This window comes from Oncorhynchus masou, chromosome 33 (genome assembly GCF_036934945.1).
Source record: "Oncorhynchus masou masou isolate Uvic2021 chromosome 33, UVic_Omas_1.1, whole genome shotgun sequence".
In the NCBI taxonomy this organism is placed as follows: domain Eukaryota; kingdom Metazoa; phylum Chordata; class Actinopteri; order Salmoniformes; family Salmonidae; genus Oncorhynchus; species Oncorhynchus masou.
In genome coordinates, this window is record NC_088244.1 from 31,680,707 (window position 1) to 31,708,307 (window position 27,601).

The 27,601-nt window shown below is 45.4% G+C and overlaps 1 protein-coding gene across 1 annotated transcript; it reads left to right on the forward strand.

Moving 5' to 3' along the window:
- Positions 1-552: 552 nt before the first annotated feature.
- LOC135528266 (PDZ domain-containing protein 4-like) lies at positions 553-27,528 on the forward strand. Its single transcript, XM_064957232.1, is given in 10 exon segments — positions 553-3,639; positions 16,902-16,955; positions 17,759-17,843; positions 17,846-18,074; positions 18,210-18,300; positions 18,425-18,523; positions 18,611-18,673; positions 18,753-18,854; positions 24,593-25,205; positions 25,208-27,528. Coding segments are annotated over 10 exon segments (2,766 nt in total). The 5' UTR covers positions 553-3,579; the 3' UTR covers positions 26,578-27,528.
- Positions 27,529-27,601: the final 73 nt, after the last annotated feature.

The following is a 27,601-nucleotide window of genomic DNA, read 5'->3' on the forward strand; positions in this document are numbered from 1 at the left end:
GGCTGTGTCCCCTATTTAAATTCATCCCATCACTCACCTGTTATCCAATTGCTCTGTGTTCCGCTCTTTTCTGTGAGTCAGGGCATCAACTCATTTAAATTCACAGGCGGTCAGAGGCTTTTTTAAATGTCCTTTATGCTTGTCTAGTACAGTTTATATCCCATATAATTATTGGTACCTTATCATATAAGCAATTGATACTTGCAATCTTCCCAAGGACCGAAGGAAACGCAAGATACATACAGTATGTCACAGATAAATGAATATTGTCAAATATCAATTGATAGTGCACCTTGATTGTGCATTTATTTCATGTGGTAGCTTATTCTCTCTCCTTCCTTCCTGTTATAGGCTACCTGCATTGTGCAAACAGATCATTGGGCTGTCTGGAGCCTGCCCTGTGTTTCCCACAGAGAGAGAGACATAGAAAGAGGAAGAGGGGAAGGAGGGGTAGCAAATGAGGTGTGGGCAAAATATGGGGGACTAGGGGAGGGGGCCAGAGAGAGAGAGAGAGCGAAGGAGGGAGGGAGAACAGTGTTGCATCTAGCAGAATCTTATTCAGCAGCAGTAGCAGCAGCAGCAGGCATGCTTGATGGTGCAGCAGAACCGCCTTTGTGTTCCCCGCTGCAGTGGGGGAGCGCATTTATCGTCTCGCCTGAGGGAAGGAGCCAAGAGTATCCTCCAATCAGCCGTCAGTGATTTCTATCATCTTGTAGAGTCCGCTGATGGTGATTTATGTTGAACCTGAGAGAGGCACTTCACACTCTGACACTACTCACCACCTGGATGGAATCCTCTCAACGCTTTTGTTCCTAATTGTGGGTTTTTAAAAGAATGACCAACAGACAAAAGATTACTACGGAGCTGCTGCCTCACATTCATGAATTTATGCTCTTTCCTCCCTGCAGCACAAGATGGATGAACTTTCTTTTTCCGGGGCTCTAGTTTGAGCTTTGTTTTGGTCTGTGAGGACACAGAGGGACAGAAGTGATTATTGCAGTAATCTGAAAGAGGGAATACTCTCATATCCTTCCTCATCCTTACAATTTGCGTATCCTCTCTTTCTATCCTCCCTGAGTCTGTTGCATCCTGTGTGAGTCCATACCTGTTGACTCAGATCATTCACATGGCAGGCTCTGGGTTTCAAACTGGAGCTTTTACAGTAGTAGCCAGGTAAGATTAGAATTCACATCCTCATGCGATGGTAGGCTCTATGTGGAGCTGGAGATGGAGAGAGAGCAGGAACCATCGGGACATTTGACACGCCTGTTTGGCTTTCAGCACCTGCTGTGACTGTCTGCCACAGTTCTACAACTAGACTGGCTAATGGCATCTCTCTAGTACTTACTGCCTAGCCTAGCAGACTGGGAGGGGTTTTTCAAGCGTGTGTGCGTGTCTCTCTCCGTGTGTGTGGGTCTTTTATATTGGAGTTGGTTATATATATTGTCAGTGTTAAGGATTACACTGAGTGTCTGGAGAGATTACAGGTGCAGTCAGCAAGGCTTTGAGGAAGGATTACAGAAGCTAACGCCTTGTTGCTGCCAGAAGGGTGGCTGGACAGAGGTTTACTTTTCAAAGCGTACCGTGTTGAACGGTGTTCAGACTGCAGGGTCTCCTGGAGGAGGTGCAGATAAGACATAAAGGTTTAACCCAGGTGATGAGACAGACAGAGAGGGGAGAGGACAGGAGAGATACACACTCATGGAGAAATGGTTACGAGGGTACAGTATAATGTGGTTCCTTTCTACTTGAGCATGGATTATGTTAGAGATGGAGAGAGAAAGACAGAGGGTAATTAAAGAATGAGTGCAGGGTTGAAGTCAATACACTGATTTATCCCACTGTAACAGTGGAAGCACGGGTTGAATGAGCGATACACATGAGAGGAGAAGAGACAAAGTGAAAGACTATCAATTAACACATTTCAATGAAAAGGAAAAGAGAGATAGCTAAACCTCAATCTTTCAAATAAAAAGCACAGTATTTTACACATGGCTTATCATTGGTGGTCTTGATGGTAATGAGTCCCGAATCTCCCAATAATAGTTCTGCAAACACAACATCCAATTGAATCCCGTAGTGCATGTGATATTGATTTTAAAACATGACCAGGTAGGATAGTTCCTGTTCTCTGCCTAACAGGCCTGTAATTGAATTCTAATCTTCTCTTCAGTGACACCCTGGAGCAGTAGCCTCCAGTATTCCAGTGGATTGGAAACACTTTCGATTAGTTAATAAATGAACCATAACGTCAAAAGTACTGGCTGGAAACCTGACAAAACACCTAGCTGAACCAACCAGTCTGTCTCAAACACCCTTCAGCCGACAACTGTAACCGATTTCCCTCAAATACTCCACATTTTTAAATTACATATATTTTGTATACGGATGTGCTCACTGAAACAGCTTCATCCTGAAAGTGGTCCTTAGCAGTTGTTATTCTGACAGACCATCAGGCAAAGAGGTGTAGTTTGGAGAACATCGACTTCCTGGTGTGTTGTTCCCTCACTGTGATGCTTGTGCAAGTGGGTGTGTTATTGGGTTTCGTGTACCCAATACACACTGCTTATCTTAGCCCGACGACCAGGGCTTGAGCTTCAGGCCGTAGGCTAGATGGTTCAGTGGGTAGGTTCTTTCTCTCTCCTCTTTGTCAGTTTCAATGGAGGCAAACCAGGAAATGTCAACGATCATAAGCACCAATGAAAAGGTTCTGATGAGTCCATTTACCCTGAAGAGGTGAAAGTACCAGAGCAAAAGAGGAGAGGAACCTGGGAAAAGACTGAAGCAATCCTTCTAAACCTGGAAAGCAAAGAAGGTGGGAAGGGAAAAAGAAGGTGAAAAGTTCTTTGACATCGGTGCCTGTTTGCATCTGAAACGTTGAAAGTGTTTCTTTGATAGAGTGCTGGGACCAGGGGAAAAACATGGGTGAGTTTACTTCGAGTTCCACTGGGAAAAACCTCAGCTAGTTCAGAGAGACAGCTCACATGGTGAGACTGTTACACAGAAATGAGAAGTGGTTATCAGGTTATTAAATCATCATTATATAGTCATGATAGACTGTCTTAGATACATTACAACACAATAGCAGAGATCATCTGTCAGTCGTTCTTTCCAACCCATCAGCAGCTCCCTTGTCACCTTAGTCATTCCTCACTCCCCTTTCTACTCCTTCTGACCAATCCAAAGACCACGATGGAGTCATGCAAAACCTAACCTGAACCTAACCATTCCACGCTTATGAAGACAAACAGAGATTGTTGTACTCTGTGATGGGGACAGAAACAGACGGGAAGACATTCAAAACATTTTTGTAAATGTATGGATCACTACAGGATGGTAGAACTTGCAATCTGACTAAAAAGAAGAGGAACAGGACACAGGGCCAGGGACACAGACTGTTTTTGGGGACAGAGAACCTCTGGGATTCGTAATCCACAGTGCCCTCGTATAAGAGGGGTCGACACCTGTAGGTCGGTGGGAAGCTCTCTCTGACTGCCACACCCGAAGGGAAAGAGGGGCATTTTTAGGTACTGACCTCCTGGACTGGTTTGGCCCCACCCGGCCTGAGTCCAGGTCACCATGGGGTGCAACATGTGTGTGGTTCAGAAGCCTGAGGAACAGTACAGGGTCATGTTCCAGGTGAGTGATTCTCTCTCGCTCTCTCGCTCTCTCTCTCGCTCTCTCGCTCTCTCTTCCATCTAGTTTACAGTAGTACCAACTCTATTAACACTCCTCCCTCCTCCTTCCTCCTCCCTCCTCCTCCTCTCTCCTCCTTCCTCCTCTCTCCTCCTCTCTTGACACTGACACAGCCTCTCCATATTGACACCTCTCTGGTTTAGTGGCTGTCTGCCTGAGGTCTGGTTACAGTTTGCATTGTCAGTCAAAATGTTCTGGTAGCACCAGAACTGTAGAAACGGAGACAGGCGTCAATATGCTGACGTTATGTCGGTCTAATGTCCATCATCCATCACGACCAACTGACCATGTTCACAACGATGACTTTAACACTCCATCCACATGAACAAGCAGTGCAAGCTTTTAGAGAGGGGCTCACAGTGAAATGATTATGAACAATGTAATTACAACAGCCATAATGATGACAGATTTTTGGAGCAACAAAACATATGAGAAAAATAACAGATCATCAATCTACAGAATATGATTATTATTGTGACAAAATTCATAATGCAGGCATATTCATTCTTATATTATTTACCAATGATTCATGATTCATTAAACACAGGCGTTTACATGATTAAAGAAGGCATAGGCTACGCATAGAATAAGATCAGTAATCAATTTTTACTTGTACTTGTGCAACCACAACCACTCTCTCGCAGTTGCAGCAATCATGTCATTTTAATAATCATAACTATTATCATACTCTGTTATAATTATTGTAATTATTGTGAAAAGCCCTGAAGAGCCCAATTACATCTGAGAGGGAGACACTGAGGGGCCAGATTTTCACTGGGAATAGTGTAAGATGCTTTGGTTTTAGCTCAACGCCAAAATAGTTATTGTCAAGGGGTTGCGCTGAAGGGTTGCCATGGTTACAGCCTAAGCAACAGCAGCATTTAGCAACTGAGAGATGGTACATGGGCAAGCACATCTAGGTGTGCAGTCTTATGTAGGTTTTGCCAAGCTGGCCTCTTGGGCATTTTAATTTTTAGGATTTGGGATGTAAATTGGTATCCCTCCATTTAGTATGATATCTTATATATGTTACAAATGGAATAGCGGTTGTACAATATTTTACGAATTGGAGGTTTCATACATCTTCAAAGACGTATAGTATTATACATCTTGCTCTGAGACCATGCTGCTTGTTGTGTCATAATGACAAAAGTTAGGAGAATTGACATTGCAGGTTAGGAGAACCAACAACAAAGGTTAGGATCATTTACGTAGAAGATTAGGAGAATTAGGTTAAGGTTAGGAAAAGGGTTATGGGAAGGGTTAGCTAATAAGTCAGAACTTGTTTTTCCCCAAGTTCCCAGTTGTCTTAAACGCACTGAAGTTGGAAGTCAGAGACTTTGAACGCAGCATGAGCTGCAGCCACTGCAAGAAATGGTCTCTAGCGAGATGTTCAATATTCAAAATGACGTCACCGTGTGATGTGCAGGCTTGTCAATCAACTTTAAGGGCTGGTTTTGATTAGCGGTAATGCCTGTGAGACCATAAAAAAGAAACATAAAAATATAATACCCAGGAATCAGCTTCCATATCCATATTCTCTTGTATCAGCAGAATCACAACATGATCAGTCAAATGCATAGTGATATATACTGTATGTCTTGTTCTATTTTTATGTTTTTTTGACCAAGAGTCCGGACATGTGAATCTGTACCAGTCATCAGAACTGCACTTGGGGCCCAAGACAAAGCCAAAGCAGCGAAGAGGGGAGGAAGGGAGGGGGATGACATGAGAACTGCCAGTGGTAGAGTAATGAGTCAAAGAAAGGAGAGGACAAGATGGAAAAAACAAAGGGGGAGGGAGGAGAAGACTTTGTTTCTGTTGATTGCCCTCAGGTGACAGGAGTAATTGATTTGAACGCTTCACAGAGCTGGGATGAATAGGTAGGCCTGTGTGACTTTGCTGATCCCTCGTGTCTGTGTCTGTGTCTGTGTGTGTGTGTGTGTGTAGTCTGGAGCATGTAAGGGAGAATGACAGTAAATTCAGTGACCCCAATAGAGGTCAGCCATGATGACAGAGACCACATGTGTTTAGATAAAGTGGAAGATTATATCACTTCACTGATCAAGCATTCAGTGTGTAATAAGCTGTGCATAAAGGTATGCCCAGGGAAGCGAGCTCAAGTAATACAAAAATGTGCTCAGCTTTTACAGACAACAAAATCCACAGACTGGCAGACTGAGTCCCCTGTGTGAGATCCAGACAGGGAGTGGTAGGGAGTAAGACACTGGTGGTTTATCACTGATTCCTCTGCCATAGCAGCAGAGAGCTGTTCTCTGTCCCATCTGGGTGATGTAGCAAGGAGCGTGTCTGTTTGCTCTGTGGTCCAATCAGTCTGTACATTCTAATAAAGTAGTGTTCCAAAAGGGTTCTTTGGATGTCCCCATAAACCTTTTTGGTTCCAGGTAGAACCCTTTTTGGTTCCTGGTAGAACTCTAGCTAGAACCCTACCTGGAACAAAAAAAGGTTCTAAAGGGAAGCAAAAAGGGTTCTCCAGTGGGGACAGCCGAAGAACCCTTTTAGGTTCTAGATAGCACCTTTTTATTTTTCTAAGCGTGTATCCAATTCTTACAAAGACCAGAGGTTAGAGATAGACATAGGAGACACAGAACTGAGACACCAACACCCCTTCTATTGGCAGAAATATAGGGTGATCGGTGTTCCCAACTTGGGAAGGCCAGATGGCAAAGGGTGTGCTAAGAGGAGCAGGCAGGCATGTAGATGGACCATCAGCATTCCAGACAGAATACACTGACGGTTTGATTGCAGAAGATGACGCTTCTGAATGTTACATAAAATGTGCTATCCATCCAAAGGCACTTTGTATTTCCATTTAATTACATTTATTGAATTGAAAGAACTCTAGGCAATGTTGTAAATACAGAATTTCTAACAGGACAGAAGGTTGATTGGTTTTAAAACTCCACGATGCCAAATAAAATACCAACAATTAAAATGTGTCATCATGGAAGACAAAAAAAACATCACATTGCACAATTGCATTTGCATAATTACATTGCTTTCTGAAACACTGCATGTTTGAGGTTTTGGTGCTCAGTTCTGGGCTGTTCACAAACGTGTAATTACACATTCAAATTTAGACCCTTCATATAACGCAAACATAACGTTCAACTGAAAGGCTAGTTCTGTCTGTCTGAATACAATCTTCTCTCGCCCAGAGGAACGTATTAATGTACACACCCATATTTTACATTCTGCCTCCTGTCACTCCCCAGGTGAATGTGGTGAAGGTCACCTCATATATCAGTGTCGACAGCCTACACGAGTATTGTATTTACAATAAGCATTAGTTGAGTTTATGGGTAATGCATAGCAAACTAACCAGAACATTCATGTATCTACACCACACAGTGAGCACAGTATCCATTTTGTGCTGCACCACCCACCCCTCTTCAGTCTCCCCCTCCGCCCCTCAGTCTCTAACGCCTCCAGTCTCTCTCTCCCTCTCTGTAGAATGGGTTGCAATGCGAGGCCGTTGCCACGGCAACCGAAGTCATTAAACAAGCCTAATGGGCCTTTTTCATACTGAAAAGTTCTGACATACACACTGTGCAAACGCATGGCCACTCATTGATAAATCAAATCAAAGATTATTTGTCACGTGCGCCGAATACAACAGGTGTAGACCTTACAGTGAAATGCTTACTTACAGGCTCTAACCAATGGTGTGAAAAAAAGTGTGTGTGTGTGTGTGTGTGTGTGTGTGTGTGTGTGTGTGTGTGTGTGTGTGTGTGTGTGTGTGTGTGTGTGTGTGTGTGTGTGTGTGTGTGTAAATAAAACAACAGTAGAAAGACATTTGAAAAAAGAGTAGCAAGGCTATATACAGACACCGGTTAGTCAGGCTTAATGAGGTAGTATGTACATGTGGGTGTGGTCAAAGTGACTATGCATATATGATGAACAGAGAGGAGCAGAAGCATAAAAAGAGGGGTTGGCGGGTGGTGGGACACAATTCAGATAGCCCGGTTAGCCAATGTGCGGGAGCACTGGTTGGTCAGGCCAATTTCGGTAGTATGTACATAGCAGCAGCGTAAAAGAGGGGTTGGGAGGGGGGGAGCACACAATGCAAATAGTCCAGGTAACTTTCAAAGCACTTCATGGCTACGGATGTGAGTGCTACGGGTCTGTAGTCATTTAGGCAGGTTGCCTTTGTGTTCTTGGACACAGGGACTATTGTGGTCTGCTTGAAACATGTTGGTATTACAGACTCAATCAGGGACATGTTGAAAATGTCAGTGAAGACACCTGCCAGTTGGTCAGCACATGCCCGGAACACACGTCCTGGTAATCCGTCTGGCCCCGCAGCCTTGTGTATGTTGACCTGTTTTAAAGGTCTTACTCACGTCTGCTACGGAGAACGTGATCACACAGTCGTCCGAAACAGCTGATGCTCTCATGCACGCCTCAGTGTTGCTTGCTTCGAAGCGAGCATAGAAGTGATTTAGCTCGTCTGGTAGGCTCATGTCACTGGGGCAGCTTGCGGCTGTGCTTCCCTTTGTAGTCTGTAATGGTTTGCAAGCCCTGCAACATCCGACGAGCGTCGGAGCCGGTGTAGTATGATTCAATATTAGCCCTGTATTGATGCTTTGCCTGTTTGATGGTTTGTCGCAGGGCATAGCGGGATTTCTTGTAAGCTTAGAGTCCCGCACCTTGAAAGCGGCAGCTCTACCCTTTAGCTCAGTGCGAATGTTGCCTGTAATCCATGGCTTCTGGTTGATGTATGTACGTACAGTCCCTGTGGGTACGACGTCCTCAATGCACTTATTGATAAAGCCAGTGGCTGATGTGGTGTACTCCTCAATGTCATCGGAAGAATCCCGAAACATGTTCCAGTCTGTGATAGCAAAGCAGTCCTGTAGTTTAGCATCTGCTTCATCTGACCACTGTTTTTATAGACTGAGTCACTGGTGCTTCCTGCTTTAATTTGAGCTTGTGAGCAGGAATCAGGAGGATAGAGTTGTGGTCAGATTTACCAAATGGATGACGAGGGAGAGCTTTGTACGCGTCTCTGTGTGTGGAGTACAGGTGATCTAGATAACCTACTAACGTGTATAGAGTACACAGACAAACATACACAGATGACATGCACGCACATACACACACACACACTCACTCACTCATATCAATGCACATAAAAACACAGATTTTATTATATAGACATATCCCAATGATGAGTGCCGTGATATGACAACCTGACATTGAGATTGACTTTTCCCTCAGACATAATGTTTCTGTATCCAAACCAATATCTGCCTCTCATTGTCTCCTTCACCTGTCTTAGATTGAATCCCATCTGCCCCTTTTCTCCTCTTCTTCTCTTCCTCTCAGCATCTGTGTATTGATTGACTTCCTCTCTGGCTACAAATATCTAAACGGCTCCCCACAGTCACACCCACAGAGATTCCGCTTCCACCTTCTGTCTCCTGTCTTCCATCACTCTCTTGCTCTGAAAAACTAAGCGAAAAGACAGTCACATTCAGACAGTCACACACTTTTTTCAGTGAGGGTTCACGGTCTATGGGCCTTCCGTAGAGAATGATCTGTCAATGGAAATATCTGTTGACTCTCATTAATTGGCTTGGTACTCACCTCAAAGCAGGCTTATTTTAATTCAACTCATCTGCCTCTTTATCATGGTGCCTGTATCTTTTCCCTTGGGAACACCTCTCTCTGGTAAATTTGTATTTGTATGATTAAGTTGTGTGTGTGTGTGTGTGTGTGTGTGTGTGTGTGTGTGTGTGTGTGTGTGTGTGTGTGTGTGATTAGGTTGGAGGTCATAAAGGGAGGAGAGGGGGTTTATGGGTTGTATTTCTGGTCGTGTGTGTGGAAATACATTACCACTTTCTTAGACAATAACAAATACATACAGCTCCAAAATAAGCTTTGAAAAATACAAGAAAAACAAATCTGCTTACACTCTAGCCTATGCCATCTATCTACGGTTCTTCAGCCCTTTTGAGAAACATTTGAAGAACACTTTCTGGTTCCAGGTAGAACCCTTTCGATTCTCTGTAGAGCTCTTTCTACAGAGGGTTCTGCCTGGAACCCAAAAGGGTTCTGCTTGGAACCCAAAAGGGTTCTGCCTGGAACCCAAAAGGGTTCTCCTATCGAGACAGAACTTTTTTTTCTCAGACTGTAGTTATTGATAGCTCTATTGACAATGGCGTCAATCTATTAACCCCAAATATGCTTGTTAGTTTATTAGTTTCCCAATTCCCCTGAATGTTTGAGTAGTCCCCAAGTCAATAGCAGCTCATCTTTGTCTATGTCTGAGCTCAACCACTTCCCACTGGCCTGTGTAAATGTCCCCTTGTGATATCAAACAGCTGGGGTTAGAACCAGACGGCACTGAGCATGTCTCCAGATATAATTGATTTTGTGAAGAGGGGACTAGACCCTTCAAAGCATGAGAGATGAGAAAAATCAATTACCCAACAAGTAGAATTGAATATGTGAAGGGCAGCAGGGCACGGTCAGCACACAGCCGTTACAAAAGAAGGAGGGAAACCATTTGGATTGTTTATTATTCATTTTTATGCAAATTGTTTGAGTGATAAGCTAAATTATTCACAGGGAAGAATACGAGTCAGTATAGAGTTTGAGTCGATACATTTGTCAAATCCTCCTTTACTGCTCATATGTTTGGGTGGGTGTACAGTACACCACCCATTCTCGGTCTTTCCCTCTCCCAAAGTCTGGTGTACTGTAGATATTCCATCAAACTGCAGCTACAAGTTAGGAGATAAAGCCTCATTAAGCCTCTAAATGTTCCTGGAGGTTCCTCTGTGTGTTTCCACTATTTACTTCACCAACGAGCATGGAGCCATGACAGTCACACCCAAAATGAGTCAACTTGTATTATAAACTTACAATCTACGAGTCCTCGAAAGCTCCTTCCCTCTTTCTTTGTGCTGTATTTCACTCCTCTTTCTTCACCCCCCCGTCATCATTTTACCTCCCCTTCCCCCGGTGCTGTTCTCCATCAGCGCCTCTCCTTCGCTTTTTCCTCTCATCCCTTTGAACTACCTGCTTCTCTTTCATCGCCCTCTCTCTTTCACCCCCACCACTCATTCCACAGCCTCTCCCAACCACCCCCCTGCTGTGCTACTCCGAATAACGTAGACAATAACAGGAATATGTAACGGCACAGAACTCGGTCTCAATTCACGCCTGTTATTTAATATAACTTTAGTGGAAGAATGAGCAATACACACCCTGCTCGCTCGCTCTCATTGGCAATTCGTCTTGACTGTCATTGGATAATATGAGACACTGCAAAGGTCAGAGGTTTTAGGTCATGAAATCAGCTGACATAATGGACCAGTGGATGTATAATGCATTGCGCAACACGTCAAGATGAGTTATCCTTCCAATCTAATGCACAACAACCGTGAACCTGTACGAAGCCATCCTCAAAGCAATCTCACTGCCTCTCATTGATAATGAATGCAGCGGGCGTCCCCCTCCATCCACTCTCTGTGTTCTCAGACTGTCAGCAATGGCCAAAGGGCTGGTCTTCTATATACCCTATCCCTCATTGATCCTAATGATGGTGTTACAGGAGAAAAACAACTCACTGTCTCAAATGCTCCATCTCACCTGGTTCCTGTCGTGTGTAGACAAAAGAAGAGAGAGGAAAAAAATGCAAGTTGCAGGACAAGCTTTTGTAAAGGGACAATTTCATTAGACTTGGCAAATAAAAAAATACATTTCGGCTTCACACTGTTAACTCCATTTGGCGTGGCGGAAGATGCCATGCACAAAAAACAAGGTTTCCTATTGTGTCTTCAAGTGAAAGAACTCATTAAGAGGGTGAGAGAGACAGAGATGTATGGAGGGTCATTAGTATAGGAAGGACAAACGGGCAAGGGAAGGAAACAGCACAGATATAAGAGCATGTTTTGTATCCTCGAGGGAGGGGCTGGAGAAAGAAGAGTGCTGAGGCAGCATGAGGAGAGAGCGATATAGGGAGTGAGTGAGTGATATAGAGAGAGATGGGGGGGGGGTAAAGAGAGAGTTAGAGAGGCAAAGAGCGACAGAAGGGAAAGAGGAAGAGGGAGACAATGGCAGGGGAGTGGGGTTTGGAAAGAGGTGTGAGCAAAGAAAACACGGAGAGGGAGAGAGGAGGTACAGAAAGGCAAGGAAAGGGAGAGAGGTACAGAAAGGCATGGAAAGGGAGAGAGGTACAGAAAGGCATGGAGAGGGAGAGAGGAGGTACAGAAAGGCATGGAGAGGGAGAGAGGAGGTGCAGAAAGGCATGGAGAGGGAGAGGAGGTGCAGAAAGGCATGGAGAGAGGAGGTGCAGAAAGGCATGGAGAGGGAGAGAGGAGGTGCAGAAAGGCATGGAGAGGGAGAGAGGAGGTGCAGAAAGGCATGGAGAGGGAGAGAGGAGGTGCAGAAAGGCATGGAGAGGGAGAGAGGAGGTGCAGAAAGGCATGGAGAGGGAGAGAGGAGGTGCAGAAAGGCATGGAGAGGGAGAGGAGGTGCAGAAAGGCATGGAGAGGGAGAGAGGAGGTGCAGAAAGGCATGGAGAGGGAGAGAGGAGGTGCAGAAAGGCATGGAGAGGGAGAGAGGATGTGCAGAAAGGCATGGAGAGGGAGAGAGGAGGTGCAGAAAGGCATGGAGAGAGGAGGTGCAGAAAGGCATGGAGAGAGGAGGTGCAGAAAGGCATGGAGAGAGGAGGTGCAGAAAGGCATGGAGAGGGAGAGAGTTGGTGCAGAAAGGCATGGAGAGAGTTGGTGCAGAAAGGCATGGAGAGGGAGAGAGGGGGTGCAGAAAGGTATGGAGAGGGAGAGAGGAGGTGCAGAAATGCATGGAGAGAGGAGGTGCAGAAAGGCATGGAGAGGGAGAGAGGAGGTGCAGAAAGGCATGGAGAGAGGAGGTGCAGAAAGGCATGGAGAGGGAGAGAGGAGGTGCAGAAAGGCATGGAGAGAGGAGGTGCAGAAAGGCATGGAGAGAGGAGGTGCAGAAAGGCATGGGGAGAGGTGCAGAAAGGCATGGAGAGAGGAGGTGCAGAAAGGCATGGAGAGAGGAGGTGCAGAAAGGCATGGAGAGAGGAGGTGCAGAAAGGCATGGAGAGGGAGAGAGGAGGTGCAGAAAGGCAGGGAGAGAGGAGGTGCAGAAAGGCATGGAGAGAGGAGGTGCAGAAAGGCATGGAGAGGGAGAGAGGAGGTGCAGAAAGGCATGGAGAGGGAGAGAGGAGGTGCAGAAAGGCATGGAGAGGGAGAGAGGAGGTGCAGAAAGGCATGGAGAGGGAGAGAGGAGGTGCAGAAAGGCATGGAGGGGGAGAGAGGAGGTGCAGAAAGGCATGGAGAGAGGTGCAGAAAGGCATGGAGAGGGAGAGAGGAGGTGCAGAAAGGCATGGAGAGGGAGAGAGGAGGTGCAGAAAGGCATGGAGAGAGGTGCAGAAAGGCATGGAGAGAGGTGCAGAAAGGCATGGAGAGGGAGAGAGGAGGTGCAGAAAGGCATGGAGAGGGAGAGGAGGTGCAGAAAGGCATGGAGAGGAGGTGCAGAAAGGCATGGAGAGAGTTGGTGCAGAAAGGCATGGAGAGGGAGAGAGGAGGTGCAGAAAGGCATGGCGAGGGAGAGAGGAGGTGCAGAAAGGTATGGAGAGGGAGAGAGGAGGTGCAGAAATTCATGGAGAGGGAGAGAGGTGCAGAAATGCATGGAGAGGGGAGGTGCAGAAATGCATGGAGGGGAGGTGCAGAAAGGCATGGAGAGAGGAGGTGCAGAAAGGCATGGAGGGGAGGTGCAGAAAGGCATGGAGGGGAGGTGCAGAAAGGCATGGAGGGGAGGTGCAGAAAGGCATGGAGAGAGGAGGTGCAGAAAGGCATGGAGGGGAGGTGCAGAAAGGCATGGAGGGGAGGTGCAGAAAGGCATGGAGGGGAGGTGCAGAAAGGCATGGAGGGGAGGTGCAGAAAGGCATGGAGGGGAGGTGCAGAAAGGCATGGAGAGAGGAGGTGCAGAAAGGCATGGAGAGGGAGAGAGGAGGTGCAGAAAGGCATGGAGAGAGGAGGTGCAGAAAGGCATGGAGAGGGAGAGAGGAGGTGCAGAAAGGCATGGGGAGGGAGAGAGGAGGTGCAGAAAGGCGTGGAGAGAGGAGGTGCAGAAAGGCGTGGAGAGAGGAGGTGCAGAAAGGCGTGGAGAGGAGGTGCAGAAAGGCGTGGAGAGGAGGTGCAGAAAGGCGTGGAGAGAGGTGCAGAAAGGCGTGGAGAGGGGAGGTGCAGAAAGGCATGGAGAGGGAGAGAGGAGGTGCAGAAAGGCATGGGGAGGGAGAGAGGAGGTGCAGAAAGGCGTGGAGAGGGGAGGTGCAGAAAGGCATGGAGAGGGAGAGAGGAGGTGCAGAAAGGCATGGGGAGGGAGAGAGGAGGTGCAGAAAGGCATGGGGAGGGAGAGAGGAGGTGCAGAAAGGCATGGAGAGGGGAGGTGCAGAAAGGCATGGGGAGGGAGAGCGGAGATGCAGAAAGACATGGAGAGAGGAGGTGCAGAAAGACATGGAGAGAGGAGGTGCAGAAAGGCATGGAGAGTGGAGGTGCAGAAAGGCATGGAGAGGGAGAGAGGAGGTGCAGAAATGCATGGAGAGGGAGAGAGGAGGTGCAGAAAGGCATGGAGAGAGGAGGTGCAGAAAGGCATGGGGAGGGAGAGAGGAGGTGCAGAAAGGCATGGAGAGAGGAGGTGCAGAAAGGCATGGAGAGAGAGAGGAGGTGCAGAAAGGCATGGAGAGGGGGAGAGGAGGTGCAGAAAGGCGTGGAGAGAGGAGGTGCAGAAAGGCGTGGAGAGGAGGTGCAGAAAGGCGTGGAGAGGAGGTGCAGAAAGGCGTGGAGAGAGGAGGTGCAGAAAGGCATGGAGAGAGGAGGTGCAGAAAGGCATGGAGAGAGGAGGTGCAGAAAGGCATGGAGAGAGGAGGTGCAGAAAGGCATGGAGAGAGGAGGTGCAGAAAGGCATGGAGAGGGAGAGAGGAGGTGCAGAAAGGCATGGAGATAGGAGGTGCAGAAAGGCATGGGGAGGGAGAGAGGAGGTGAAGAAAGGCATGTAGAGAGGAGGTGCAGAAAGGCATGGGGAGGGAGAGCGGAGGTGCAGAAAGGCATGGAGAGAGAGTGGAGGTGCAGAAAGGCATGGAGGAGGTGCAGAAAGACATGGGGAGGGAGAGAGGAGGTGCAGAAAGGCATGGGGAGGGAGAGAGGAGGTGCAGAAAGGCATGGAGAGGGAGAGAGGAGGTGCAGAAAGGCATGGAGGGGGAGAGAGGAGGTGCAGAAAGGCATGGAGGAGGTGCAGAAAGACATGGGGAGGGAGAGAGGAGGTGCAGAAAGGCATGGAGAGGGAGAGAGGAGGTGCAGAAAGGCATGGAGAGAGGAGGTGCAGAAAGACATGGGGAGGGAGAGAGGAGGTGCAGAAAGGCATGGGGAGGGAGAGAGGAGGTGCAGAAAGACATGGAGAGAGGAGGTGCAGAAAGGCAAGGGGAGGGAGAGAGGAGGTGCAGAAAGGCATGGGGAGGGAGAGAGGTTGTGCAGAAAGGCATGGAGAGGGAGAGAGGAGGTGCAGAAAGGCATGGAGAGGGAGAGAGGAGGTGCAGAAAGGCATGGGGGGCCAGAACCAAATGGAAAAGAATAGAGAGCGAATGTGGCAAGAACGTTTATGTGGTTGACTGCACAGGGGAACATCGATTTGAATTGCAATTATTTGAAGGGGACAGGAAAAGAGAGGGGAATGATGGAGGCATGGAAGCAGGGTATAAAGATGTGGAAATCCCCAGACAGCCAAGGTCGGTGTGTGACCATGAATGCACTAACACAATGTCTGTATGCCTAGGTGTCTGTCTTCTGTCACTCAGAGCACCTCAATACTGTCTACAGGTCTCCATTAAAACATATGGAGGCACACTTGTGACACACACGCACACCCTCACGCACATTCACCCAGCTGTGTGCAATATGCTCATGACTTCAACCAGCAGGTTCTATACACACCAAAAAGCACATTACCATTTGGTCAGAGGGGTATAAATGGGGGTTTGATGTTTCACCTCTTAACAAACGTAATGTTGGGGGGGGGGTCTTGCATCAGTTTACCAGGATCACTGCTTCTCTCATGGAGAAAGTTCAGTCGCCTCCAAATCAACATCCCAGCTATTTAAATCTGATTACCCCAGCAGATCTACACCCATAATCCCTAATTATAAATCCCCCTCTATCTGCCCCTCTCTGTAGCAACTGGCAAGGGGCAAACATCATAGATATGGAGATACAGAGATACAGAGAGAGAGATCGAGAGCACTATGAAACTGGCTCCACAGACATGTAGATATAGGAAACTAGAGAGGGTTTATCTATTAGGCTGGGTTGGCACACATTGATTTACACAGAGGTATTCTGTGACTGAGTTGTGTTGGTTTGATGTATTCTATGTGACTGAGTTGTGTTGGTTAGATGTATTCTATGTGACTGAGTTGTGTTGGTTAGATGTATTCTATGTGACTGAGTTGTGTTGGTTAGATGTATTCTATGTGACTGAGTTGTGTTGGTTCACAGAAGCCCAGTTTATCCCTGGTTCTGAAATGCATACTTTGTCCTGATCTTGTCCACATTCTGATTGTGCCCACATTTCCAGACAGGTGTAGATGAATAAAAGACTCATTGTGACTACCTACGGAGGTAGTCAGGCACATGTCAGCAAGTCTAGAGGGATCTGGACAGTGAAAGCATTTAAATCATCGTTGTCCCACCTTCTAAAATCATTGGCAGGTGGCATCATTGACTTATGGCATCAAAGTGTGTATTACAATTGGGAAAATAAATATTATTTTGAAAGAACAGCTGTCAAATAATTTGCATACAGGGAGGGAACAGGAAATGTGGTCACAATTTTAATACCATGTGTAGACATATTTCTGAGAATGAAAAAACAATCAATGTGGACAAGATCAAGACAAAGGACAAATGTTAGCGCAAGGTATAAATGAGGCTAGAGAGGATCATGTAAGGCATGGTTGGACACATGCAGAGGGATTTAGGACTAAGACAGAGATTAGTCTACCAACAGGCAGCATTTCTCTCAACCAGTAATAATCCATTTCCTTACAACAACATTGCACTTTCACCTTTTCCTCAGAGCCTACCCTATTAACGTAAGCCTTCTCTTCTCTAATGATTCCATTGCTCTCCCTCCCTCTCTCTCTCTCTCAACAGAAGGGTCAAATAAGTAACACGCTGTGTCCTTTTGATGGAGAAGGTCGACTGAAGGTCTCAGTATTCTGTTTTTCTTCTCCTCCGCTGTGTGATATCGAAACCTTTTAAGTTGAGAGAAATGTACCACGTACTGTGATGTGTCTTTGTAACCCTCCATGTGATGTGTGTATTATTAACATACACTAAACCGATGTTGTGTTGAGGTGTACTGTGTTATTCTCAATGGCTATCTGTTTGCTGTCTAACCCTAGTTCTGTGTCTTAGGCCTGTCTGTGTGTGTTTTGCGTTCATGTATTCTCCTCCTCAGTGCTTGTGTTGTGGCTCAGTCTAACACGCAGTGAGCTAACCTTGGTCTGTCTGTATGTCTGGCGAGAGATCCGCTCGTGTGGCTCAAAGTCTGCTATCTATACTCCTGTTTGGTGCACCTGTTTTGTCATCACACACTCTCTCCACTCATTGCCCTTTCTCTCTATAAACTGCTTATTTTCCATCTTTGTGTTATTCTCTCTCAATTTCTCCACGTCTCCCTCTGTAGGTGCCCTGGTACTCCTTTGTGTTTAATCATTCTTCACCACACTTAGAAAAAAGGGTTCCAAAAGGGGTCTTTGGCTGTCCCCATAGGAGAACCATGTTTGGTTTCAGGTAGAACCCATTTTGGTTCCAGGTAGCACTCTTTTGGGTTCCATCTAGAACCCTCTTTGTAAAGGGTTTTACATGGAACCCAAAAGGGTTCTTCAAAGGGTTCTCCTATGGGGATATTCGAGGAATGGTTTTGGGTTCTAGACAGCACTCACCTACTCTTCCTTTCTTCTCCTTTTCCACTACCTTCTCCTATCTGACTTGCTCCCCTCCTCTAGGTGAATGGTAAGGAGCTGTCCTGTCTCTCACGGGACCCCACCCTGGATGTGCGAGACCCCCTGCTGTCTCATGTGTTGAAGAGGGGGCCCGGCGGCGGGCGGGACTGGCAGGGCGACTAGCGGGGCTGGACGGGACAGTAGCAGTTCCAGGGGGGCTGACTGACTGTGTGGACAGCGGCACTCAGACTGACATCAGCTTCCAACACATGTTGACTCTGGGAAGGACCGCCCACCACCCAGGTGGAGCCCCGCCCCCTCACCCGCCCCCCTCCCCTCCACTGCCACCCATCCTGGAACCCAACCTGCTCAACGAGCTGTGAGTGGAGTGTGCGTGTGTGTGAGAGAGAGAATTCAATTTACTTTTCAATTTCCATAAGATGTTTGAAAGCCCTGCCGTTTGTGGCTCTGCTTAAATTTTGATACACTGACATGTTCACTGTCTTCTTCTCAGCCTTTTAGAGCCGGAATATTATGACCCCAATGACTACTTTGACATCGCTCAGCATGAGGCGGATCTCAGGCAGGATGAGTTGGAGTACGAGGTGAGGCTACAATTTCCTGTCAAATCCAATTGCCTACCGTGTAATTCAACAGCAATCCCATTCTTCATGCCCTCTCCATCTCCATTACCAGTGTTCATGTGTTTAACTCGTGTGTTTTCAATAGGAGGTGGAGCTGTATAAGTCTCGTCAGCAGGACAAACTGGGGTTAACGGTGTGCTACCGGACAGACGATGAGGAGGACCTGGGGATCTATGTGGGCGAGGTGAGGAGGATGGGAGTGAGGATGAGGGTTATACTCGCTCTGATCGCCTGTTTGCCAGCTAACCTAATCCTCTGTCTCTCTCTCCAGGTCAACCCCAATAGTATAGCTGCTATGGATGGCCGTATCCGAGAGGGGGATAGAATTTTACAGGTAGGGTTGTTAGATAACGTTTGGTTATCCTTTATGGCAGAAAGCAGGGTCAGACGAGAACATTTCTGATGTGTCTCAGATAAACGGGGTGGACATCCAGAACAGAGAGGAGGCGGTGGCCATTCTGACCCAGGAGGACAGCACCAACATCTCCCTGCTCCTGGCCCGGCCTGAAATAGAGGTGAGAGACACTCTGAACTGGTTTACTATCTGATATACCATATAAACAAACCAACCACGACCATGATAACTACACTACAGTAAATACCATATAAACAAACCAACCAAGACCATGATAACTACACTCCAGTAAATACCATATAAACAAACCAACCAAGACCATGATAACTACACTCCAGTAAATACCATATAAACAAACCAACCAAGACCATGATAACTACACTACAGTAAATAACATATAAACAAACAAACCAACCAAGACCATGATAACCAAGACCATGATAACTGCACTACAGTAAATACCATATAAACAAACCAACCAAGACCATAATAACTACACTAGAGTAAATACCATATAAACAAACCAACCAAGACCATGATAACTACACTACAATAAATACCATATAAACAAACCAACCAAGACCATGATAACTACACTACAGTAAATACCATATAAACAAACCAACCAAGACCATGATAACTACACTACAGTAAATACCATATAAACAAACCAACCAAGACCATGATAACTACACTACAATAAATACCATATAAACAAACCAACCACGACCATGATAACTACACTACAGTAAATACCATATAAACAAACCAACCACAACCATGATAACTACACTACAGTAAATACCATATAAACAAACCAACCAAGACCATGATAACTACACTCCAGTAAATACCATATAAACAAACCAACCAAGACCATGATAACTACACTACAGTAAATAACATATAAACAAACAAACCAACCAAGACCATGATAACCAAGACCATGATAACTGCACTACAGTAAATACCATATAAACAAACCAACCAAGACCATAATAACTACACTACAGTAAATACCATATAAACAAACCAACCAAGACCATGATAACTACACTACAGTAAATAACATATAAACAAACAAACCAACCAAGACCATGATAACCAAGACCATGATAACTGCACTACAGTAAATACCATATAAACAAACCAACCAAGACCATAATAACTACACTACAGTAAATACCATATAAACAAACCAACCAAGACCATGATAACTACACTACAATAAATACCATATAAACAAACCAACCAAAACCATGATAACTACACTACAGTAAATACCATATAAACAAACCAACCAAGACCATGATAACTACACTACAATAAATACCATATAAACAAACCAACCATGACCATGATAACTACACTACAGTAAATACCATATAAACAAACCAACCAAGACCATGATAACTACACTACAGTAAATACCATATAAACAAACCAACCAAGACCATGATAACTACACTCCAGTAAATACCATATAAACAAACCAACCAAGACCATGATAACTACACTACAGTAAATAATATATAAACAAACAAACCAACCAAGACCATGATAACCAAGACCATGATAACTGCACTACAGTAAATACCATATAAACAAACCAACCAAGACCATAATAACTACACTACAGTAAATACCATATAAACAAACCAACCAAGACCATGATAACTACACTACAATAAATACCATATAAACAAACCAACCAAAACCATGATAACTACACTAGAGTAAATACCATATAAACAAACCAACCAAGACCATGATAACTACACTACAGTAAATACCATATAAACAAACCAACCAAGACCATGATAACTACACTACAGTAGATACCATATAAACAAACCAACCAAGACCATGATAACTACACTCCAGTAAATACCATATAAACAAACCAACCAAGACCATGATAACTACACTACAGTAAATAACATATAAACAAACAAACCAACCAAGACCATGATAACCAAGACCATGATAACTGCACTACAGTAAATACCATATAAACAAACCAACCAAGACCATGATAACTACACTACAGTAAATAACATATAAACAAACAAACCAACCAAGACCATGATAACCAAGACCATGATAACTGCACTACAGTAAATACCATATAAACAAACCAACCAAGACCATGATAACTACACTACAATAAATACCATATAAACAAACCAACCAAGACCATGATAACTACACTACAGTAAATACCATATAAACAAACCAACCAAGACCATGATAACTACACTACAGTAAATACCATATAAACAAACCAACCAAGACCATGATAACTACACTACAATAAATACCATATAAACAAACCAACCACGACCATGATAACTACACTACAGTAAATACCATATAAACAAACCAACCACAACCATGATAACTACACTACAGTAAATACCATATAAACAAACCAACCAAGACCATGATAACTACACTCCAGTAAATACCATATAAACAAACCAACCAAGACCATGATAACTACACTACAGTAAATAACATATAAACAAACAAACCAACCAAGACCATGATAACCAAGACCATGATAACTGCACTACAGTAAATACCATATAAACAAACCAACCAAGACCATAATAACTACACTACAGTAAATACCATATAAACAAACCAACCAAGACCATGATAACTACACTACAATAAATACCATATAAACAAACCAACCAAAACCATGATAACTACACTACAGTAAATACCATATAAACAAACCAACCAAGACCATGATAACTACACTACAGTAGATACCATATAAACAAACCAACCAAGACCATGATAACTACACTACAGTAGATACCATATAAACAAACCAACCAAGACCATGATAACTACACTACAGTAAATACCATATAAACAAACCAACCAAGACCATGATAACTACACTACAGTAAATACCATATAAACAAACCAACCAAGACCATGATAACTACACTACAGTAAATACCATATAACCACCAAAGTTGCTTCATTCTTCACACCAAAATTCATTCAAATTCAAGTCAACTAGTTTCTTAACAAAAATTACATAAGAAATGACAGAAACCTCTACATTAGAGACGCACAATTTGTGTAAAAAATCAATAAGACTGGAGGTATGAATCTCCCCCTACCCTGTTAACCCATGTAAGGAGACAGGAAACCTGGGAGAAGTAAGAGGGAGACCGGGAGAAATGGAGCTGGACGGGAGCGACAGCTAGCGAGGAGAGGGAGAGCCTGGTTGTTTTCAGTACGTGCCAATGTGGCATTGCTTTGTTTCCCTCAAGGTCACAGCTCAACAGACATAAGGACACAGTCCCAGGACATCCCATAATGTATATACACACACCCAGCAAATGGGTAGTCACTGACCACACACACCTCCAGATGGAACGGCATAGTTTACCATTTTTTTATGCTGAGAGTGATGCACGAGGCATAGACACACACCAATATACCTTCTCACACACAGCCATGCAAAACAAATGTGTGTGTGCTCTGAGACACACTCAGAGTGTTGACATCAGAATGCAGTCCACATTCAGCCCAGAATGAGCTGGAGGGCAGATTTAAGAGAGGGCCATTAAATGTAGGCTGCTACCCAGACAAAGGCACTACTGCAAGTATCCTCAAATTCCCCTTATTCATCTGGCACCCTCGAATCTGCAGAGAGACGTGACACGCAGGCTAGACCAACACTGCAGCTAGAATAACAATACAATGTCATGGTTAGGAACACCATACGAATATGGAAGAAAATTAAACGTATTCTACAAGAACCAGTATCACTCCCTGAAAACACAACCCTGTGGAACAATCGTTGGACAGCTTTTCAGAATTCACAGATAAATTGGTCCACATGGAAAACTAAAGGCATAGAACCATAAATGGCTCGGTAAAAGGAAATCAATGCATTTCCATTAAATCATTAAAAAGCTATTTTGGACTGACAAAATGTAGATATTTTCAAATACACGCAACTTAAATGTTTCCTATCAAGATATTTCTATTTGAAATCTTTTGGATGTCAGAGCAATCCTATTTGAGTCAGGAAATGTTGTTCATATGATAGGCCTTCTGCAAGGTTTTGTTTATCTTACCTGTCTACCTGACAATCTCCTAGAAAGAAATATAAACTATTGAAACCAAGAATTAAAAGGAACTGATATTGACACAAGATGGAGGGAATGTTGGAACATATTGTAACGAACGAAATTACAGGTAACGAACATGTGTGCTTAATCCAGAATAAACTAATGTTTCAAATGAATTACACAAGGGATAAAATTCACAAATTAAGCCCATGAGTTGTGGGTGAAGTTGTCTGTCAGAAGTATTACAATGTAAATGCATTTTTACTCTGTCTACCTATTCCAAGACATGGCATATGAGGCTTCAGTGAGATACCCAATGGGTTGGAAGATACTTTTCTAGTCGATCATCTTGAAACAACATACACTTCAAAAATGTAAATCAACCAATCCTCTATCGTTAACACAATGGAAAGGCCTAATGCTTTATTATTGAAATGTTGAAACTGTGTGGGAGACAGAGAGAAACAAAATAGTGCAGTTTGAGGCCATGTGGCAGGGAGAGATAGGGGTGTGAGCAGGGGTGATGTTATGATTGTTTGTGTGCGTCTGTATGTTGTTGATGGTTTGTCTATGTTTAGTATTGTTTAAAAAAGGGCAACAAATGTAATCTTACAAAAAATAAAACTATGATAATAAGATTTGTCGATATTGAAAACGCAGAGTGAAGAGAGGAGAAGAGATGGGGATCATCCAAAGACTGGTCGGGAAAGAGCAAGAGAGAGCGACAGAAATAAGGAAATAAAGGGTTTTTTGAATAATAATATCTCTTAACCTGAATACAGTTAAACAATTCAAGTGTAAACCAAATCAATTAACCCTTTAAATCCCAATGTTACATGTATGTAACATTGTCTTTAAACACCTGGTAAAGTGTCTGCACGCGATCAATACATAAAAAAAGAGTAACCTGAAGTGATCGCAATAAACATTTTTGGCACCATCTGGTGGCCAATCTTTGTAAGGACACTGTGAGCAAAAATATTCAGTCACTTGAAAGTATGTTTTATATATATGAAACATAGGGTATTAAGTGATGCAAACCACACATTTGCATAGATTCTTTGCATACCAACAGTTTTTATATTTATTTTCCAGAAATACGTTTTTTGAAGTCTCCTTTCACTTCTGTTCACACTTCTTTCAATTTTGTTTATGCAAGGAAAACTGGGTCCAGGTTTCTAAGGGTTACATGTAATCAACTCCACTCTGAGTGGTGATTTGTTTACTGAATTAAAGCATACACATTTAATCAGTATCTCAGGGGGATCTGGATAAAGGGTGTAAATTAAAACAAGCAATTTGTAATTCTCCTGTACTATTCACTGGTGGTCAAAACACCGCACAGAGTAGTAGTAGTGGTGGTGGTGTGTGTGTGTTTTTGTGCTCGCTTGTAAGTGTACGTGTGTGCATGCGTGCATATAGTTGGGTGGGTGGGTGTACATGCATGTGCATACATTTAACTTTGGGTCCAATTTTCCTTCTTTTCATCTGGACAGCTCAGTGGAAAATACCCCTCAGTAAAAATGCCTTTAAAATGGTAATGAAATCACATTACCTTGGCTCCTACTGCCATCTAGTGACGGAGATAAACGCTAACAGACATACCTCTGTAACATGTTGTATGAGGTTCCCAAGAGTACAAAAAAACTGTTCAATCTAACATATCATTTCAATCTTTCTTTTCCTTTCTCCTTTGCTCTTTTCCCGCCTCAATGACACCTTCAACTCAATAACGAAACCACAACGGCAATCAAACAAAATAAACACAATCCGTGAAACACATTCTCCAACTTAGAATGACAACCAGCTCGACCCAGATGAACTGGACCTGGAGGTTCTGGATAACGCTGTCCACCTGCCCAGCCCCCATCAGCTTAGGAACAGGGCCTCCATGCTGGGCGAAGGACCAGGGGTCGTGGGTGGGGGTGGTGTGGTGGTGGTCCGTGGGCGAGGTCCCCGTGACTCTCCAGGCCTGCTCCACACGTTGCTGAGTAACAGCCAGGAGCTGGACAGCGGGGTGGGTCGTACAGACGAGAGTACCCGCAATGAGGAGTCCTCAGAACACGACCTACTAGGAGACGACCAGACCAGCGCCCCCACCACCAACGCCACCAACACCCCCGGCAGCATGCGCAGGTTCCACTCTGGCCAGGGGGACAGGGACACCCCACCCCTTCTACATGGCCACTCCACAGAGTTCCACTTCAGCACGGACTCTCTACTGGGTCTGGACTGTCTGGGTGGGGGAGGAGGTGGTGACCTGGCAGGGGAGAGGGTCTACGCAGCTGACCCAGTGATGATGATGATGCCAGGTCTGACAGAAGAAGAGTGTGAGAGGTACAGGGAGCTCTTGGAGATCAAGTGTTATTATGAGAAGAACAGCAATGCTCTTCTGCTGCTGGGGAGCATGGGGGACAGGGGGGCGATGGGGGGGTTCCTCTGGATGTGAACAGGAATGAGAGCCTGATGCAGCATGAGATGGCCCTCGTGGAAGAGGAGCTACGCCACCTGGAGTTCAAGTGTCGTAACATCCTGAGGGCCCAGAAGATGCAGCAGCTCCGGGAGCGCTGTCTGAAGGCATGGCCCCTGGAGGAGGAGAGTGGGGCCGGGGCTGGGCGGGTGGCTCCTTTGGTTAGCGAGGAGTCCTGCCACCATGAGCTGTCAGACATTAATGAGCTCCCTGAGAGGGAGCGCTCCGACAAGGACAGCACCAGCGCCTACAACACAGGAGGGGAGAGCTGCAGGAGCACCCCTCTGGTCAGCGAACAGTACCCCTCCCCCTCTGCACATGGCCACAGCAGCTTGGAGGGGGGGGACTCTACCTCTTTGCCGTCACGGACCCCCAGCCGGCACAGGGAGAGGGGAGGCAGGAGTGAGAGGGGGCAGGCTAACCTGAACCAGCCCTACTCCCCTAGCTCACACAGGAGGGGAGCAGAAGTCAAGACCTCTAGCCCGAGAGGGGCCAAGTTCAGATCCTTGTCCCGCGACGGGGGGGCAAGGAGGGGGTCAGACGTAGGGGTGAGATGCCCCAAAACCAATGGGACAGTGGAGGGGAGGGAAGGGCGTAGCGCTGAGAACAGTCCTTATCTGTCCCGCCGCCACTCTGGCTCCAGAATCCCCCTGCGCTACCAGAGCTGCATGCAGCTGAGGTCCCCCTCCACATCCGAGGGCCTGGAGAGACCCAGGGATGGCAGCGAGAGTCCCATGAGCCTGGGGAGCACATGCAAGGACATCCCCCAGGGCCCTGTGTCCATGCCATCCTTACCCATCCCCCCTCCCCTGCCTCCGCCGGCCTCGCCGCGTATGGAGTGGAAGGTTAAAGTACGCAGCGACGGATCTCGCTATGTTGCCAAGCGGCCCGTTAGGGACCGCCTCCTGAAGGCCCGGGCCATTAAGATCCGGGAGGAGCGCAGCGGCATGACCACGGACGACGACGCCGTCAGCGAGATGAAGATGGGCCGCTATTGGTCCAAGGAGGAAAGGAAGCAGCAGCTTCTCAGGGCCCGGGAACAGCGCAGACGCAGGGAGTTTATGATGCAGAGCAGGCTGGACTGCCTGAGGGAGAGGGATAGGGAGTCCAGTGGCGGTGGACAACAGGGGGCTTCGCAGGGACAGGAGCCCACTACCATCTTGGAGCTGAGCCACAGGAGGAGCCAGAAGAAACGGAGCCGTAGGATCCTGGACAACTGGATCACCATCCAGGAACTACTGGCCCACGGAACCAGGTCCCCTGACGGCAAGAAGGTCTACAACCCTCTGCTGTCAGTCACCACTGTCTAATGGAGAGGGTGGAAGACCGAGAAAGAAAAGAGAGGGTGACCAACAAAGTGAGATCGAGAGGAAGTGTAGGAGTGATTGAAATAAATGGTCCAGAGGAAGTGGGTTGCTTTGGAGAGGGAAAGGAACCAACTGTCGACTGATCTGCCATTGCATATTGGAGAGAGATTGGGTGATAGTCTACAACCTTCTCCTTAGTTACCAACAGCTATGATGAAGGAAAAGAATGGCGCAGTGTAGAAGAGAATATAATTACTGGTAACTCATACTGCAAGCTGTCATTTCTGCCTGAAATGAATTATAAACATAAGCAGGTAGGCAAGACAACAGAAATGAAAAGAAAGCGCTGGTGAAATAAACCAATCTGTAGCTTTTGACCAGCGTTTCTTTGCTATACCATTCTTATAAGGACAGTGCCTCGAACGCCCACTAATAAGCTTGTGTATGGCATTTAACAGAGTATACAAAGCACATTGGCCAACAAGAATAAAGGACAAAATTACTGAAACGTCAACATTGTGATAAGATCTGACGAGCACGTTTTAATATGAATAAATTGAGAAGCACAGTGAGGGGGAAAAAAGCACACCAAATCCCACAGCACAGGAAACATGACAACTATATCTCTGGTGGTTGAGAGTTGAGGAAATCTTCTTGAATGTGTCTTCTGATGGCTGGTACGATCGTATTCTGCGGTGGAGTTACTTATACAGTATGACAGCACAATCTGAGGAGTTGAAAGTGGTTCTTTGACATTTGATTACTTGCATGTTGACTATAAATGTTAGTAACATATACTTCAAAAAAACGTGACAAAAAGTTGGTGTGAAATTGTGGATGTGACATGTTCTTAATTTGTTGAATTCTTAGACTAGAAAACAATGTGGCTGTTTGTTCAGTATACCGTGATGTCTGGTCCATAAACGTTTTACAATAAAAGCTTTTTCTATATAATTTGTTGAAGTGATTTCGTCCATTGAATTGTTCCCATATTTTCTGTCATACACCACCATGCTCAAAACTGTCC